General features: G+C 34.1%; 3 protein-coding genes across 3 annotated transcripts; all 3 read right to left on the reverse strand.

Moving 5' to 3' along the window:
• Nucleotides 1–533: 533 nt before the first annotated feature.
• Nucleotides 534–3,136, reverse strand: LOC105977581 (uncharacterized protein At5g19025). The gene is made up of 2 exons (XM_013002906.2): nucleotides 2,290–3,136; nucleotides 534–810 (listed from the first exon to the last, which is right to left on the reverse strand). The coding sequence occupies exons 1-2, from the start codon at nucleotides 2,964–2,966 to the stop codon at nucleotides 774–776; spliced, it is 714 nt and encodes a 237-aa protein (XP_012858360.2). The 5' UTR covers nucleotides 2,967–3,136; the 3' UTR covers nucleotides 534–773.
• Nucleotides 3,137–4,167: 1,031 nt separating this feature from the next.
• Nucleotides 4,168–7,676, reverse strand: LOC105977571 (Serinc-domain containing serine and sphingolipid biosynthesis protein). The gene is made up of 6 exons (XM_013002894.2): nucleotides 7,355–7,676; nucleotides 6,520–6,756; nucleotides 6,335–6,446; nucleotides 5,882–6,056; nucleotides 5,526–5,766; nucleotides 4,168–4,677 (listed from the first exon to the last, which is right to left on the reverse strand). Exons 1-6 carry the CDS (start codon nucleotides 7,527–7,529, stop codon nucleotides 4,382–4,384), a joined length of 1,236 nt encoding a protein of 411 aa, XP_012858348.2. The 5' UTR covers nucleotides 7,530–7,676; the 3' UTR covers nucleotides 4,168–4,381.
• Nucleotides 7,677–13,256: 5,580 nt separating this feature from the next.
• Nucleotides 13,257–16,871, reverse strand: LOC105977561 (DUF21 domain-containing protein At4g14240). The gene is made up of 13 exons (XM_013002883.2): nucleotides 16,492–16,871; nucleotides 15,795–15,871; nucleotides 15,610–15,693; nucleotides 15,391–15,504; nucleotides 15,199–15,282; nucleotides 15,064–15,135; nucleotides 14,698–14,765; nucleotides 14,491–14,578; nucleotides 14,329–14,402; nucleotides 13,939–14,227; nucleotides 13,813–13,859; nucleotides 13,657–13,738; nucleotides 13,257–13,557 (listed from the first exon to the last, which is right to left on the reverse strand). Exons 1-13 carry the CDS (start codon nucleotides 16,733–16,735, stop codon nucleotides 13,480–13,482), a joined length of 1,401 nt encoding a protein of 466 aa, XP_012858337.1. The 5' UTR covers nucleotides 16,736–16,871; the 3' UTR covers nucleotides 13,257–13,479.
• Between the last annotated feature and the right edge of the window lie 4 nt (nucleotides 16,872–16,875).

Below are 16,875 nucleotides of genomic sequence, written 5' to 3' on the forward strand. Positions count from 1 at the left end.
CGGCCACCTCCCTGGGTAAGGTTACATTACGAAAAACCCCTCTTGTGTGGATAATTACAATCATCTATCAACTATGAATCTTTTTAAGCATTTGGTGTCAAATTCAACAGAATCTTTTAGATTTCGTGGAATGTTTTCTAGTTTGTACTCGTTTTGTGCAAAAATGCAGTTTCTGATAATTACATCTCGAATATGGTAAAACAAGTAAAAACTGGAGAACATTTCACATAATCTAGAAGATTTTACTAAATTTGACACATCAATGGTGGCGTGTATTCATAGTTAAGGAGTGATTGTAATTATCCAAACATAAGGAGTTTTTTTCGTAATTTAACCTTAACTAAGGGAGTGGCTGTAATTTTACCTATTAGTTATTTAAATTTAGGGTTGCATTTCACCATAGCAGATAATATGTTAACCATAGAAAAAGAAATCTCAACATTACATAACAGAGTACTAACTAAACTCAGTTAATGCAGCACCAGCAGAAAGATCAACTGCAAAGAACATGCACATGCCGACAAAAAACAAGATTTCGAACGATTATGAATTTCTGCCACACACATAGAAATCAAAGCACAGTCAAATAGTCGTAGTGTTATACTTGGGAATTTCGATTCGCTTATTCCCAGATAACGTGGTGGTTAAGATTTTATGTTTCTATGTAAGGACAATAATCGAGAGTCGTCACAAGTCACAACTATCAATATTGAAACGAATGGCAAAATAAGAAAACGGTTGATTAGATTCCAAGTGAGAAAATCCGCGCCCAGTCAGCGTTTATCTCCTCCACCAGTAAGAGCCGGGTTCCTGAATATGATGACATCATATATAAAAGAAAATTGTAAGCATCGGGCCGTTGAAACTTAAAGATTTATAAATGCAGAATTGATCCAGAGATAAAGCTTCGTTCGGAGGGATTTTGATTGGTTAATTTGATTTCAAACTACAAAATATCGATAATAATAAGCAATAGTAGTAATTAACACGTACATAGAAGAGAAACTTGAACAATTAAAACCCGAGAGACTGTTTCTGCGACTAGAACGAATTATAGTCGACTATTGAATGTCAAAACAATAAAATATCTAAACGAAACTGCCAAGTGAAAAACGTTATGTTGCTAAGTGAACTTCAGACAAATGTGTGTTTGCTTCGATAATTAGGGAAAGAAAGCAAAGCACGTAATCCAGAATCAAGAACTTGACAAGTCGAAGGTATTGAACATCGATTTTTCACTACCTCTGTTTAAAACCCGTATTGGATTCATAAGATAGATCCCAAGTAATCAATCAAGAACTAAAATTCGCTGTCGACGTTAAAATCAGAACGGTACTATATCAAGAAATTAAAGCCTAACTATATCTCGAATAACGAGAAACCCGTATAGATTAAGAGATATTTTCGGTTCTTGAGAATTGTTATGGTCTAATAAAAGTTGTTTTAGCATCAGACAATGAACTACGGTGGATTTATCAAAATCTATATATACTCGACAATCTAATAACATTCCATGATTTTTGTGAATTTGCTATTCAATCACACGTAACGACAATTTGAAACTAAAACCGACTGAGATGTATTTCACAAAAATTTAAGTACCAATAAAGCAAAGTGTATCAAATAAAGCCAAAAACACTAAAAACGAACCGTTATCGCAACACATTCAAAACAACTAAACAAGTCGTTAACAATACCAAAATTCAATTCCAATCAGCATAACATATTTGCAATCAAGAATCGAAACCAGAATCTTTTAAATTCTGCGAAACCCTTGGATTAACTACTCATAACTTTGAAACCAAAACCAACTGCAATGCATTTCACGGATTCGACACGATCGAAACTAAACCAACTCAGACACGATTTCAAAGTTTAAATCCCCGTTAGCATAACACACTTGCAATCAAGAACCGCAACCAAAACTTTTCAAATTCAATGACACCCTTGGATTAACTACGCATAACTTCAAATTGAAACGAAAAACGAATTGCAATACATTTCACAAATTCAACACGATCGAAACTAAAACAAGTCATGCACAATTTCAAATTTAAATTCCCATAAGCATAACTCACTTTGTGATCAAGAATCACTTGGATTAACTACACACAACTTCAAGTTGAAACGAAAAACCAACTGCAATGCACTTCACAAAATCCAACACAATCGAAACTAAAAGAACTCATATTACAGTTTCAAATTTCAAATCCCCATTAACACATACCACACTCGCAATCAAAAAATCGAATTCAATGAAAAAAAACGTAAAAAAAAAAAATCACTCACTTCTTGTGGCGACGGCTGCGTTTAGACCCCCATCCTTCGAGCTTCGAAATCGGGCACCCACATTTGTCACGAAACAGCAGCACAGCACGCCCATTAGGTGGGGCCATCTTCTTCAATTCGGCACGTAAACACTCGTAATCAGGGTTATCTTCACTCCCCCCTTTCCACGGCAACTCATTCACATCTCTCACCGCCTTATTCCCGTCACCAATTCGCAGCAATTCCTCGCCCTGCAGCTGCAAATCGAACTCCATAGCCTTCTTCAACCCCCTGCAGCCTTTCCTCCCACATTTTCTCGATCTGTGACCACAGCAGATCTCGAACAGAACAACAAACGCCGCGAAGGAGACGACGAACAGAGCGAATAGGATCAACTGGGATTGGGGGTTTGAAGTTAAATGGTGGTGAATGTGAGAAACGACGGTGGAGAAAGGGGGCAGAATTAGGGATAGCGAGTGGAAGATGTAGGAGAAGTAGGAGATGATTAGGAAGGTGCCGGAGAAGAGGACGAGGACGAAGATGAGTAGGTCGAGGGTGGCGGAGGGGGAGTGCCGGCAGAGGGAAGGGCGGGCGGAGGGATTTGGGTGGTGGGGCGACGGGGTTTTGGGGGCGGCGGGTTTTTTTAGGGAGGAAGAAGGGGACATGGTGGTGATAGAGAAGAGGTGGTGATGGCGCATGTTAGTGAGAGAAAAAATTGGGGGTTTAAGAGGGAGAGAAGATGGAGCGGCGGCTGAGGGGCGGCGGAGGGTGTATTGCAGGTGGAACTGCCGCGGTGGTCGGTGGCCGGCGCGGGGGAGTTGCGTAATGTGTGATTTTGTATTTTTTTTTTTTTTCTCTATAAATGTGTGAATTAATTAAATAAATGTTTCGTGGAGTTTTAAATGCTTTAATATTTTATTTATTTTCTTTTTGTTAGAATATTTCTTAAATAAATTAGGGATGTTTTTTTTTTTGATAAGAAAATTAGGGATGTTTAATTTATACTTAAATCACGCTATGTAATATGTATAATTCGTTATATTATAAGAAAATAAATGGGTTTTTTAATTTTGGGTAAATAGCATTTAAGGACCCTGTAATTTGAACTTTGCGCGCATCACTCTTTGTACTTTTAATATAAGCACATAACCGCCTTGTGTGGGGTTGTGTGTTTATATGAAAATACAAGGGGGTCAGATGCATATATTGAAAGTATATATGGGGTGATGCGCAGAAAGTTCAAACCACATGGGGCTTAAATGCTATTTACTTCTTCTTTTTTCAAGTGGTAATGACTAATGAAGCTAGAAAGATACTATGGAAACCATTATATAACTAGCTTGTGTTGGAAATAATAATATGAATGAAAATTTAGTAGTGGTAAAATTAATGTAAAAATTTATCAATTTTAAATTGGGAAAATTACAGTTTTTACCCCTTAAGTTTGCACTGATTTCCCCCATGTTCACAAAAAAAATATTTGGTCCCTTATGTTTTAAAAATTCAACACTTTTAGTCATTTCCGTCAATTTTCTGTTAAAACTAACGGAATCAAGCATGTGCCCATAACTGCCTTAACTAACGGGTAAATTGACGGAAATGATAAAAAAAAGTTAAATTATTGGAACATGAGGGACCAAATGTGTTTTTTATAAACATGGGGAACCAAATATGAAATCGGTGCAAACTTGAGAGATGAAAACTGTAATTTCCCCATTTTCAATTGTACATATTTGTTTTGTTAGAGTAGTCCGGTTTCGGTTCCGTTTTGGTTTTCAACTCGAACAATATCAAAACCTTAAATAAATCTGAACAATATACTTCATTCGACGTGATTCGTTTACACCTTCGTTTCGTATATCTCAAAAGGGTCCCCAAAAAACAAAAGAAACATAAATATTACATCAAATTTCAATATGATGAAGTTTTTATACGTATAGGTATCATCCAATACAAAACACTCCAAACCAAATAAGCTACAATACATTCAACTATACATACATACCTTTTTTTTTAATACACATATCCACCTGATACAATGACAAATATAATAACAATTTAGTAACAACTATACAAACCCCAGTTATTATTTAAAAAAAAAAAAATCAAGATTTCAATAAAATTCGCGATCGGGTAAGATCAGAGGAGCGATGAGTGACCAAACGTAAAGTCCAGCTGTCACCCACTCAGTGCAAATCCGAACCCAAACCGAAGTCCAACCCACGTCTATAAGCTGAGGATTTTCGGAATCACTGGTCCAGCCCGATAAAAGCATGGCAGAGTACATGCTGGCTAGGGCAAATATGAGATGAAAGAACATGTAAGAATAAGTTACTGGCTTATTTTCTGTTTCGTTTTTTCCTTTACCAGATTCCAGCTCATCACCCTCGAGAAGAGGTTTCTTGCCACCTGTCGAAATAGAATGTTCTTGAACAACTCAGTAATGAAAGTCGACTGTAAATACTAAATATGGTGTCTTGACTCTTGAGTATTATATGGGGTAAAAAAAAGAGGTTTAAAGAAAGGATGAATTTAGATGGAAGGATTTGAGGTGATGATTTCGAATTCGCAATAATAAATTGATTGAGCTTGTTTAGATGGATTCAGTTTGATCAATAAAATCCAAATCGTTTAATTGAATTTCATCTAGTATTTTAAGATTTGGGTTAATTGCATTCAGCACCTCTGTGTTTACTCAAATTGTTAAGAAACTCCCAGTGTTTTAAATATTAGCAAAAACCTCCTATACTTCAATTTTATTCCCAAGCTTGCCCCTAAAAATGCATCATTTAAGGGGTTGTGTGCTAAAAAAACTGCATCATCTGGGGTTTTTTTGCTAATATTTATAAAATGATGACTTTTTTAGCAATTCTATATAACACGGGTGCTGAATACAAAAAACTCTTCAAGATTGATGTGGGGTTAGATTGGGACAAAAGGGGGAAAAAGAATACGGCACAAAATGGCACATTTAAACTTCAAAACATATATGCAAAATGCCAAAGGAAAAAGAAAAGACGACGACTTTAGAAACTAAGACCTCGGGGAATGTTGACGAGATTGATTGATTTGGTTATGATTAAATTGTCTATGGTATGTAATACATGATTATCTTCAATTTAGAATTTGTGATTATTTATTAGGTAAATATCCTTCTATTCAATCATATGCTTGATTATTGTTCGTCAAGTCCTATCCTAATTAACAAACGAGGCCCAAGAATATTCGAAAAAAAGATTTTATACGAGTTTCAATACCTGCTCTAGGCGAAGAAGGAGGAGACAAAAAGGTGGTTGAAGATCCAGCACGAAGTGCAGAATACAAAACAGACAGAACTGTTGTAAGCATTCCAAGTATAAGTGTGCTCGTGGAAACAACCTTTGACTTGTTGTGAAGACCATTGCACACATAGTCTCGAGGTTCGCTAGAAAGACCCGTGTAACAAACATAAGCACAGTACATCGATATCACCGAAGCTGGCAATAGGCTGCCATTCACCTGTCGAAAAATCACAAAGTCAAATAATGATTTAAGTATTTAGTCGCATCCATAGTTAGCAGAACATGAAAAGCAAAAAAAAAAAAAAAAAAAAAAAAAAAAAAAAAACTTTTACCTTGGGATGTAATGCGATAATACCGAAGGAAAAGGCAAGAATGATTGTCATCACGAGGAAAAAGACGTTAAGACCACAGTCTTGACCAGAGGGATTGAACCAGATGAATAGAAGTCCAGAAAATGTAAAAGCTCCAATATAACATGATATCGACACAACAAGTAATGCAATATACCTGAAAAATTAAAGATTTAACAATTTTCGGTAAAGGTATATTTCGTCAAAATCGTGTATACACGATCAAAGAGTAAGGCAAGAAATCTTGAATCGAATTTGTATACACCTTTACCAAAATCGGAGTTGGTCGCGCCAAAAAATTGAATTTTCTTGAATTTTTGAATTTCGTCAAGATATGGAAATTTTATCAATTTTTGGTAGAGGCATACACAATTTCATCATGATTCAAGAAAATCAAGCCCACGCAAAGAAAAATAGAGAGGATAAAAAAATTACCATTTCTGGTCATCTTTAGCAACCCACGAATCATTCCATGAATGTGTGGCGTCTAACAACATTAGAACTTGGACCAATAGGAATAGCCCGGCTCCAAACTTCGAAACAACTCCTGCATACACAAACAAGTTAATTCAAGACATATATTTTCAATCAAAATACAATAGTAGAGAAACAGGGCTGACCATAAACTGATATGACGGCATTGGGAAGGAAAAACATGAGTATGATAAGCACAGTCCAAATGATGATCTTGACAATCCATCCTTCGTGATGGAAGAAATCACGCTTGTCGTTTTGGTACTTAATACCGATCATTATGACAGCTAGGATCGCAAAGAACAAGAAATTCCCTAAGCTGACACGAAGAACTGCTTGCATTTGATACCATTCTTTCGAAAGATTGTCTGAAGTGTTTATCCCTATTACCAAATAAATCGATGACAGAGTTTTAGACTTTTAGCTACGTTAAATACTTATACCATAAACAAATCAATTAAACTCTGTATTCAACACTAAGGCTGCATTTGGATGGAAGGATTTGAAGGAGGCATTTGAAATCCATCGTAACAAATTCAACTGAGATTGTTTCGAGTCATTCGACAAGGAATATCAAACCCATAGCTCTCAGTTAAAAAAACTTGTGATGGATTTCAAATACCTTCCAATTTTTAGTGGTTTCAAATCCAACAAATTTGGACTAATTTCAAATCCTTCAATCCAAACGCATCCTACGAGTTCCACCAACAGAACATAAAAGCATAAAAAAATAAAAAAATAAAAAATTCCTGTATCCCAAAAACACCCAAAATAAAATGAAAAATTGTACAAAGGAATGAGAAATTGAGCATAAATTATTCAAATCGGCAAATAATAAAACAAAAACCTAGTTCGAAATATTTCAAGTAGAGAACCAAAAACCACCAATTATACATCTCCAAAACCATAATTCTCACTTAAAAACCTAAAAACCCTATCAATCGCTACATACATACATATATATGTGTATGATTGACTTACAGGAGAGGTGTTTAAGCACAGGTTGGGCGAATTCCCGGAGAATCCAAGAGACGATCAACGAAACACCGAAGAGGCCGCAGTATCCGATTCGAGCTGACCGCTTTGTGATTCCCGACGCCACCGATGTGCAGAGACCACATGTCAGCGACACACAGCACGAAGCCAAACACGACATCGTTTCGTCACTCTCTCTCTCTCTCTCTCTCTCTCTAGACCTGGGTGATGACGTGATCAACTGTAAGCAAAATTGAAGGGTTTGATTTATTGATCCTTGATTGCTCGCAGCTCGATCAAACGAATTTCCTATTCTGGAATAATAAATACTAGTATTACTTATTTTAATTTCAAATTTTAAAATTAAAATTCAGAAGGAAATTAATTAATTAATTTCCGAATTATCGAGTTTGGGCTTATTAGTAATTTAAACTTTAGAGTTTTGGGCTTAAAGAGTAGAAAATGTAGGAAACATTGAAAATAAAATTTGGAGTTGGGCCCAAATATTGAAAATTAAATAAAATAGATAAATAGATTTTGCATTTATGCTTTTTAGAACTATATATATATTAACAATTTATTTATTAATATACCTTTATTTTTAATGTTTAAAATTTTTGGGCATTTTCTTGTACCAATTTTCCGGGAAATGTTTGTTTCACGTGTTCGTTTTCACGTTTCGCCACCCGGGCATTTTACATGCTAAGACATTAAAGGCATAACTGATAGATGAATATAGATATAGTTCTTTTGATTAAGAAAATTAATATAAAATTAAATTATTAGTGTATAAACGTAATATTTGACTTCATATGGAAGTACTTATTTATGTAAATTAAGGAAACAATCTAATCTCACGGCCGTGTCTCTCTCTCTTATAATTTATGTATATTGCTTCAGCAAATTGCAAAGGGAATTCGAAACGACAAAAAATAATTTGCAACACAATAGAAAATTGCGAATTACAATTTGTAATACTAGTAGATTTTTTACAAACTACAATTTAACATCAATAGCACACTTTTACACACTCTCTCTCTCTCTCTCTCTCTCTCTCTCTCTCTCTCTCTCTCTCTCTCTCTAACACGTTCTCGTTACTAGTTTATCGCTGCCGACTCTAAATCCAACATCGGGTGAGTACAAAGAGATGTCTTAAGGGTGCAAATTCCGCACCATCGCAAACTCGAAATGAACACAAATCGACAAATTATATTGGAAAAGGAATTTAAGACACAAATAAATAAGTTTTCAATAGTAAGAAACCCCACCCCCACTCCACCCCCACCACCCCCCACCACCCCCCAAGTTTGATGTATAGTTTATCAAGCTTTCCAACTTGTTGCTACTCAAAGTGGAATATTGTGATGGAGGTGTTTCAGTTAGTCACATCTTGAATTTCAGATAAAAACTATATACTTTTAATTCAACCATTATTGTACCTTCCAATTTTATCATGACTTGTAACAAATTGGACCAAGAAATCAAGGCCCCTCCACCCCCCTATATCCACCCCCACCATTTCTTGGATTTTAATTTCACCACTCAAATCTTTTTGAAAGAGGGGGGGGTACTTAGAACATGCCAATGGTAGAAAACAGAACTTGTCCCAAAGTGTTACATTTATCAGAGTTTCACCATTTTTGTTTTCTTGTTATTACACAGCAACCATGTTTTATTTCCTGTTTGTTTGTCCATAAATTATATTATTTGTCCAATTTAAAAACATTTATAAATAAAAAATATAATAATTCACATTAGGAGGGCCCACGAAACAAATGATTCACAATTCACAACCATGAGATTGTTTTTTGAGCTTATATTAGCTGGATTTAATATTAACATATATATAAAATATAGGGTAAATTACAAGCATACCCTGATGTATGGTCAAATTACGAAAAAACCCTCGTGTTTGGATGATTACAACTACCCTCCTCAACTATGAATCTTCTTACCCGTCCACCCTTATGGTGTTAAATTCAACATAATATTTTAGATCCCGTGGAATATTCTCTAGTTTGTACTCGTTTTGTGCAAAAATGCAGTTTCTAATGCACCACAATCTAATATATATAAGCCAAATAACACATTTTATGATCACCTTGCTTCAAAATGTGGAGCTCAAATGGGATAAAACGGGTACAAAATTGAGAATACTACATATAATCTAAAAGATTCTACTAAATTAAAATATCGCAAGAGTGGACGTGTAAGAAGACTTATAGTTGAGGGTTGATTGTAATTATCCAAACATGAGAGATTTTTTCGTAATTTGACCACACCTCAGGGAGGTGGTTGTAATCTACACTAAAATATATAAGGTCCACTTTGATCATATTTTGCTGTTGAAGATCTTATCTTTGATTCTTTTAACCCAAAGATAAGATTATCTTGCTCCTGCCACTCTTTTTGCATGCATGAAATTTAAATTTTATTTATTTAATATAGATTTATATATATATATATATATATATATATATATATATATATATATATATATATATATATATATATATATATATATATATATATATATATATATATATATATATATATATATATATATATATATATATATTAAATATGAATTGATCAAATAATTTTATTTTGACTTAGATAGTGATCACAATTAAATTTTCATCAGTACTTAATACAACTAATTAGTATTATTAGCACATTTTATTTTTCTAATGTCATAAATTATTTATTTAAGAGGTTTATAATTAAAATGAGATCATTTATATAATATATATATAAATATTAAATATGGATTGATTAAATAATTATTTCGGACGAATGACTTTTTGTAGAGTTTGATAGGGTCCAAAGAAAGTTGATGGGCCTATGTATACAGGGTGAAGATAATAAGGCAATGTTTGACATCATTTTCAAAATCTTTTTCCCCTCTTCTTTTGTTTTTTAACAAAATAAATTCCTATTTTAGTTATTTATTTTTTCACCTTTTGGGACTCTAATTCTCTAATTGGGAGAATGAATAATTTGAAAACAACATATTTCCTTTCATTTGATTTGACTGATACTGTAAAAAAAAAAATATCACACTAAAAAATAAACGAAAATTACTTTAGTTTTCACATTTTTCCACAAAATTCGCAAAATTTCTGACATTATTTTACTAATACAGTGTTTGGGGTGTTCATTCTGTAAACCCGTACTGAACCGTACCGGAATTTCGATGCTTCAAAGTTTTGTACTGTTTACCGAACTGAATTAATTCGGTTTTTTCCGTTCGATCTGTTTACCAATCAAGTGAACATCCAAGAAACGTTTTTTTTTTTCGAAGCTCGAATGTAGGATACTAGCCCATAAAAGGCCAAACACAACCTAATAGTTAATTTTGAATTTGAGGGGGAAATGGGAAAAATTGTACATCCAAGAAAAGATAATGAAGTGGGGTTTGAAATGGTGATAATTAAGCTAAATTCCAAGAGTGAAGTAAAGTGAAAACAATGTTGATTGTAATTTAGATAGGGTTAATGCACGTGGTGCCATGTGTACTTTGTGTGTACATATTGTCCCTACAATATTTTTGAAAATTGGACGAATGGGATCTGAATTAGCCATTTCGGAAAAAAAATGATTTTTTTTGACAATGAAAAATTAGTTCCAATTCCATTCCAAAAAAAATTGGAAATCGGGACGAAAAAACTTATTCCAAAATCGAAAAATTTCGGATCAAAATCGACGGAACTCGAAAATTTCCAATTTTTGCTCACCTTATACAAAATACATAATAGTATTGGTATTTTAATTGTAAAATTCGAAGAAAAAAAATCGTAATTTTTGAAATTATTTTCCGTATTTTAATCGGATGGGAAATCGAAATCTCATATATATTCCAATTTCAATTCAAATAATTTGGAAAAAATCGAAAGTCGGGATTTCGAAATTCGAATTGATAGATATTGTTCCAAAATTCGGAAAATTTCAGATCAAAATTGACGATCAGGAATTTCATTCAAATTTCCACCCTAGTTAAGAAATTTCGCAAGGGGAATTTCTTAAAAATAGAAATAAAATGGAAGGACAATTTGGATATTATATTTGACAATGACAAATAATTCCATTATATTTAATTTCATTTTTTATAAAAATAATCCGAAATATCCCAACTTTTTCCTCTTTACAAAAAGGTTTGTGCTTCTATATATATAGTATAAATAGTAAATACTATTAATAATATAATATAAGCAAAATAACATATCTATTTATGTAACTATTGGAACTGAATTTAAAGAAATAAATAAAAAATAAAAAATTACTGATTCCAAGGACCACTAAAATACTTGGAACTAGTGAACTTGCTTAAAAAAATCATCAATGGAGAACAGAAAAAAACAGCAGCAGATTGGCACAAGCATTTATTGCTAATACAATCCCAAACGGCACACTATCTCAATCTACATATATACATACAAATATTTATTTTATTTAAATTAAAAAATAAAAAAATTAAGAAACACACACACACACACACACACTAGCTTCCAAATTGCACCCTGAAAATCAGGGCTTTTGTAAAAAAAATCCATTTCCCAGTGCATCATGTTAAAGACAAACAAATAAGAATAAAATTCTTGATCAAAATAAAAAAATTAAAAGTTTGGCAGGGGAGACAAAACTTTGATGACTCTGCAATTTTTCATCCGTGGGACCCACTTCAACAATTGTCCAACCACAGGCTGCCACCTGTCAGCCAACATTATCAGCACCCTCTCTCTATATATATATATTTGATACACATATTTTTGCTCCACCATTGTCATATGATCATATATTCTTGAAAATCAAAACTCAAAAGCTGCATTTGTGCATAAGTTTCTTGAAATCAAGAATTCAGGCAGGATTTTTCTTTTTCTTTCTTTTTTTTTTTTTTTGTTTGTTTTTTTAATAATGGGACAGAAGAAGAAGCTTCAGCCATGGCAGAAGTGCTCGCGTTACATTCAAGAGCAAAGAACTCGTCTTTACATCGTGTGGAAGTGTTCCGTAATTCTTATACGATGGAAAACCGAAGGCGTAAGTATCGACGACTGAGGACGCCGGAAAGGGCACGAAGAAAAAGTCGATCTTTTTTATCGGACAATTTTCACATGATGCCAGATAAGAGTTTGTGTCTGTACAAGATTTTGGCTGAGCTGAGGAATTCTTGTCTGTGCAATCCAATGTGTGCAAACAGGTTTGAAACTGAGAGAAGTAGTCAAAGTGTTAATATTCACTTAGTATGCAGAGTTAGTGTACATTATTAACTAAGAGAATTAGCAATATGAATTGTTTGCGATTCGATAACGATCTCGTAGATGCTACATCCGGTGAAATATATACCAGGCAATTTTCAACTTTTTTTTTTTATTTACACACAATCACACACATATACATGTGGATGTGTGTAAAATATATTGTATGGTGTAGCATAGAACAAATCTTTGATAATGGAATTTGCAATATTCTACTCTCAAGATTTATTGCAATATTCTACTCTTTAGAGTTTATTGCAATTAATACCCCTGTGTTGAATCGAATTGCTAAAAAGTTTACCCCGTGTTATTTTATTGAGAAATTTATCCCTACCATTTAATTTTTTTTAGCAATTAGTGCCCATGTGTAGGGGGTTGTGTGCTAAAAAAAAACTGAATCATAGGGGGGAGGGGTTGACGATAAAATAACATGAGGTAGTTTTAGTAAATCGATATAACATAGGGGTACTAATTGCAATAAACCATAAATAAGTTTAATTAATTCAGAATTTCTATTTATAAGAGAAATCCAGCTATTTATAAGATGAATCCAGCTAGACGTTCGTTTCGATATTCGAACTCTTCGAATACATTTTTTGAGAAAAAAAACGAAACGAGAGGTTGATCAAACTAGCACAAACATTTCACGAAAGTTCAACGAAGAGGCACGTCTGTATTATATCACAAAAAATTAAATCTCGAACAAATGTTACAAAATCGAATATTATACGACACTCGTAATTCCAGTTTGGACCATCCACTATTTGCACTAGGATCGCTCTTCGTTTCCTCGCCAAAATTATATAACAAACAATAGAGCATTATAAAAAATGGAAGTCTTCGTTCATCGTTTGTTATTATATAGCTCACCAACTTTTACTTTGCAATCTTTGCAGAAGTAATGTCGTCCTCACCCGATTTCTTGGGAGTTAGTCCTTGCTTAGTTTGGACTCCCTGCGTAAAATTCCAGATAGTATATATTTTTTATTTTTTTAAAAGAAATTCAACAAAATATTCCGATTTTACCCCTGAGCATCAGAGTAATTTACTTACAACTCCTTTCTGGACAGTTAACCTCCGACTAGATGGGGCCCGTGCAACCGATGAAGCTGCTGCAGCTGCTGCCACGCGTATCCTACACCACGAAAGATTCTTATATATTTTTTTTTTATTTAAGAAAAAAAAAAAGTATCCCAAGCCTCTGAGTACCTTTTATGTACATCAACAAATTCATCCGTCTCATCAACAATTTCCTCCTGCATTAAACACGATTTTTTTTTAAAACAAAAAAATACATTTTTAATAATCTATCGATGAAAACAATAAATTTTTAACCTGCAAAAGCTCTTCAAATACATCTTCCAAGGTGATAATACCGATAACTTCACCGTCTTCATGGACGTCCGACGAACGTGGGACCCGGTCAACGTCGATAACAACGTTGTCTTCTTTATTCGACAGTAAAGGTGTAGTTATGTCTGAATTTACGTTTGTACCCTCGGATTTCTCCTCAATAGGAGGCGGCATTCTGTTTCTCGGTTTGGGCTTTACTACAGCTGCCATATGACTGCTGCCTTTTTGAAACTCGTTTAGTATGTCGTAGAGTGGCATATCTGCAGGGACACTGCCAATAAACTGTTTTATATATATACGTATACGTATATGAAATACGATACATTTGTATTTCAAGAATTGAATGATACATGTATACAGATACAGATATACCGTGGGATTCTTCGGATAGAAACGGCACTCACGGGAGTCTCTGTTTCGGCTCTAACTGTGAGAAGGCTCTTTACCTAATGGAATAATGTTTCGAAAGGTTACATGTTTTTTTTGTTTCATGTAGAGTGAAAATGTATATATGGTTTAGTGAAGTTTTATTACCAGTAAAAGTCCGATAATGTTCCTCGGATTTCCAGCATAGACAGGAACTCGACTGTGACCACGAGCAAGAATCTTACCCATCGCTTCCCTGAATCAAAGGAAAAAAAATTTATATATATACACATTTGTGTTTACTTATAGTGGTTCGTATACATATTCTTTTTTTTTTTAAAAAAAAAAAAAAAACCGAAGCAGCATAATTCTTACCAGTCTAACTTTGAATTGACATCCAACGAAAATGTGGACTCGATTGGAGTCATGGCCTCCTCAGCAGTCTGTTTTACAGTTGTATTAATTATTAATATATATTTCATAAAATAGCAAATCAAATTTATTTGAGGAAATAACTATTCTTCTTGGACGAGCACGGAAAATAGCTGACAGTGTTGATTATCTTATCGTAAGGCTAGTGAAGATTCATTACAGGAACTAAGAAAATTTAAGGATGTAATAATCTACATTCCATGTTTCGCATCTTCGGAGAAGATTTCGAATGTCAAAGTCAAAAGTACACAGATTATCCAAATAGACGAGGAGGAAAAAAGGCAAAGGAAGTCGAATTTTCAAATATACCTTCTCTGTTAAATCCAACGCTCCACTGATAATTGTTGTCTCGTCATGCGTGAGTTCACCACCTTTGCCAGCCTAGAGATAAAATCCTCGATTAATATGTAACAAAAAATAAATAAATAAAATTAATAAAATTACCTCCTGGCCGTGAATGGAGACAAGAGCCTTGAGCTGAGCTCGTCTAAACAGTGCCTCGTTATGCCCCAGTACATAATCCAATATCTGAATTCAATTAAAAAAATATATACATACTCAATTATTTACTTTTTTTAATCTAATTTCAGAAACATTACTATTCCAAAAGTATAAATTACCTAAAGTATACATTACCTTTCCGATTGGATAAGAAATAGGGTAGGATATAATCATCAGGATACGAACAAGCCAAACTAAGTTTGCACCTACAGCAAGTCCATATCGAGTGCATATGGCTTGAGGAATAACCTGTAATTCAACGTAATATTAAAAGCAGAATGGATCACTAAATTGAAACTAACTTTTAAGTATAAAATGATCAATCCTTGAGTCAATATAATGATTAAAAAATACCTCTCCGAAAAATAGGACGAACGTAACAGACAGTATAATGGCAACATATTGATTGAATATCCTGTCGAGGTATATCGGAAGTGCCTGCAAGATGCAAAACCGATTTCAGAAGTTACGTTTCGACCCGATTTAATTTAAGTTTCGTTAATAAATTCTGAAAAAAAAAAAAGAAAAATAAATGTCACCTCCATAGCGGCAGCATTGAATAAAAGCAGTGTCACAAGAAGCTGGTGCTGCTTCTGAACCACCGGGAATATTGAGGCTGAAAAAAAAATTATTAAACGGGGGTGACGATTACACAAAAACTAAAGAGAAACAACTGTTCTGAAAATTCTCGATTCTGAAAAAACAATTCACGGTTATTTCGATATCGTCAGAATCCCAACCAATCAGAAGCACCGTAGAATCAATCACAAATTAAACAGAAACCACACTGTTCGATGTCATTATCGCAAATAGCATATAAATAACCGATAAAACGTTAGACACTCAATTTTCAACTAAGCCATCAAAGTATAATCGACTTCGATTGAGAAAACTATTTTTTGCAATTTGAATCCAATCTATATTCAGAACCACGAAAGTCGAAAAGTGGTAAGGATAAAGTATAATATGTCACACCACACCTACAATTCCAGTTCGAATTTCTGATTAAAAATGAAATTACAGAAAATTCAATCAAAAGTTCGGAATTAAAAAAAAATGAAATTAATAATTGGAAAATAAAAATAAAAAATCAATCATTATCCAATTATCATCACAAACACAAATCTGATCGGAAAAAAGGAAACAGTTCTCCACATGATTAGATCAACAATTCAACAGCAAAATCAAACAGCAGATGTATCAAATTAAATGTTTGGGCAGAAAAATTGGACCGACCGGCCTGCTTCTTCTCCGACGGGGTGCCGCTGCGCTGGAGGATCTCGAGGTCGACGAGGCCCAATGACATAAGGCCAAGTGTCAATCCCGACATTATTCCGGCGAACAGCACCAGCGCGCACGAAATTCCGGCGTAGACGAACCACCAGACCGTACCGAATTCAATCTCCGTACCTAGTCCGACGGCGCCGCCGCTGTTCCTGATCGCGACGGACAACAACGCCACCGCATTGAACGGGTGCATGGTTGATTTATCTCCTCCGTTTGAATCTTCTGCAATTGTACTGTACGTGTGTGTGTGTAAAAGGATTTGGGGAAAAAACAGAGTGTACGGGGTGTCGGATTTGATTTTTTCTTCCAATTATTTATTTATTTATTTATTTA

This window comes from Erythranthe guttata, chromosome 7, assembly GCF_056151865.1.
Source record: "Erythranthe guttata isolate IM_541 chromosome 7, IM_541, whole genome shotgun sequence".
NCBI classification, from domain to species: Eukaryota; Viridiplantae; Streptophyta; class Magnoliopsida; order Lamiales; family Phrymaceae; genus Erythranthe; species Erythranthe guttata.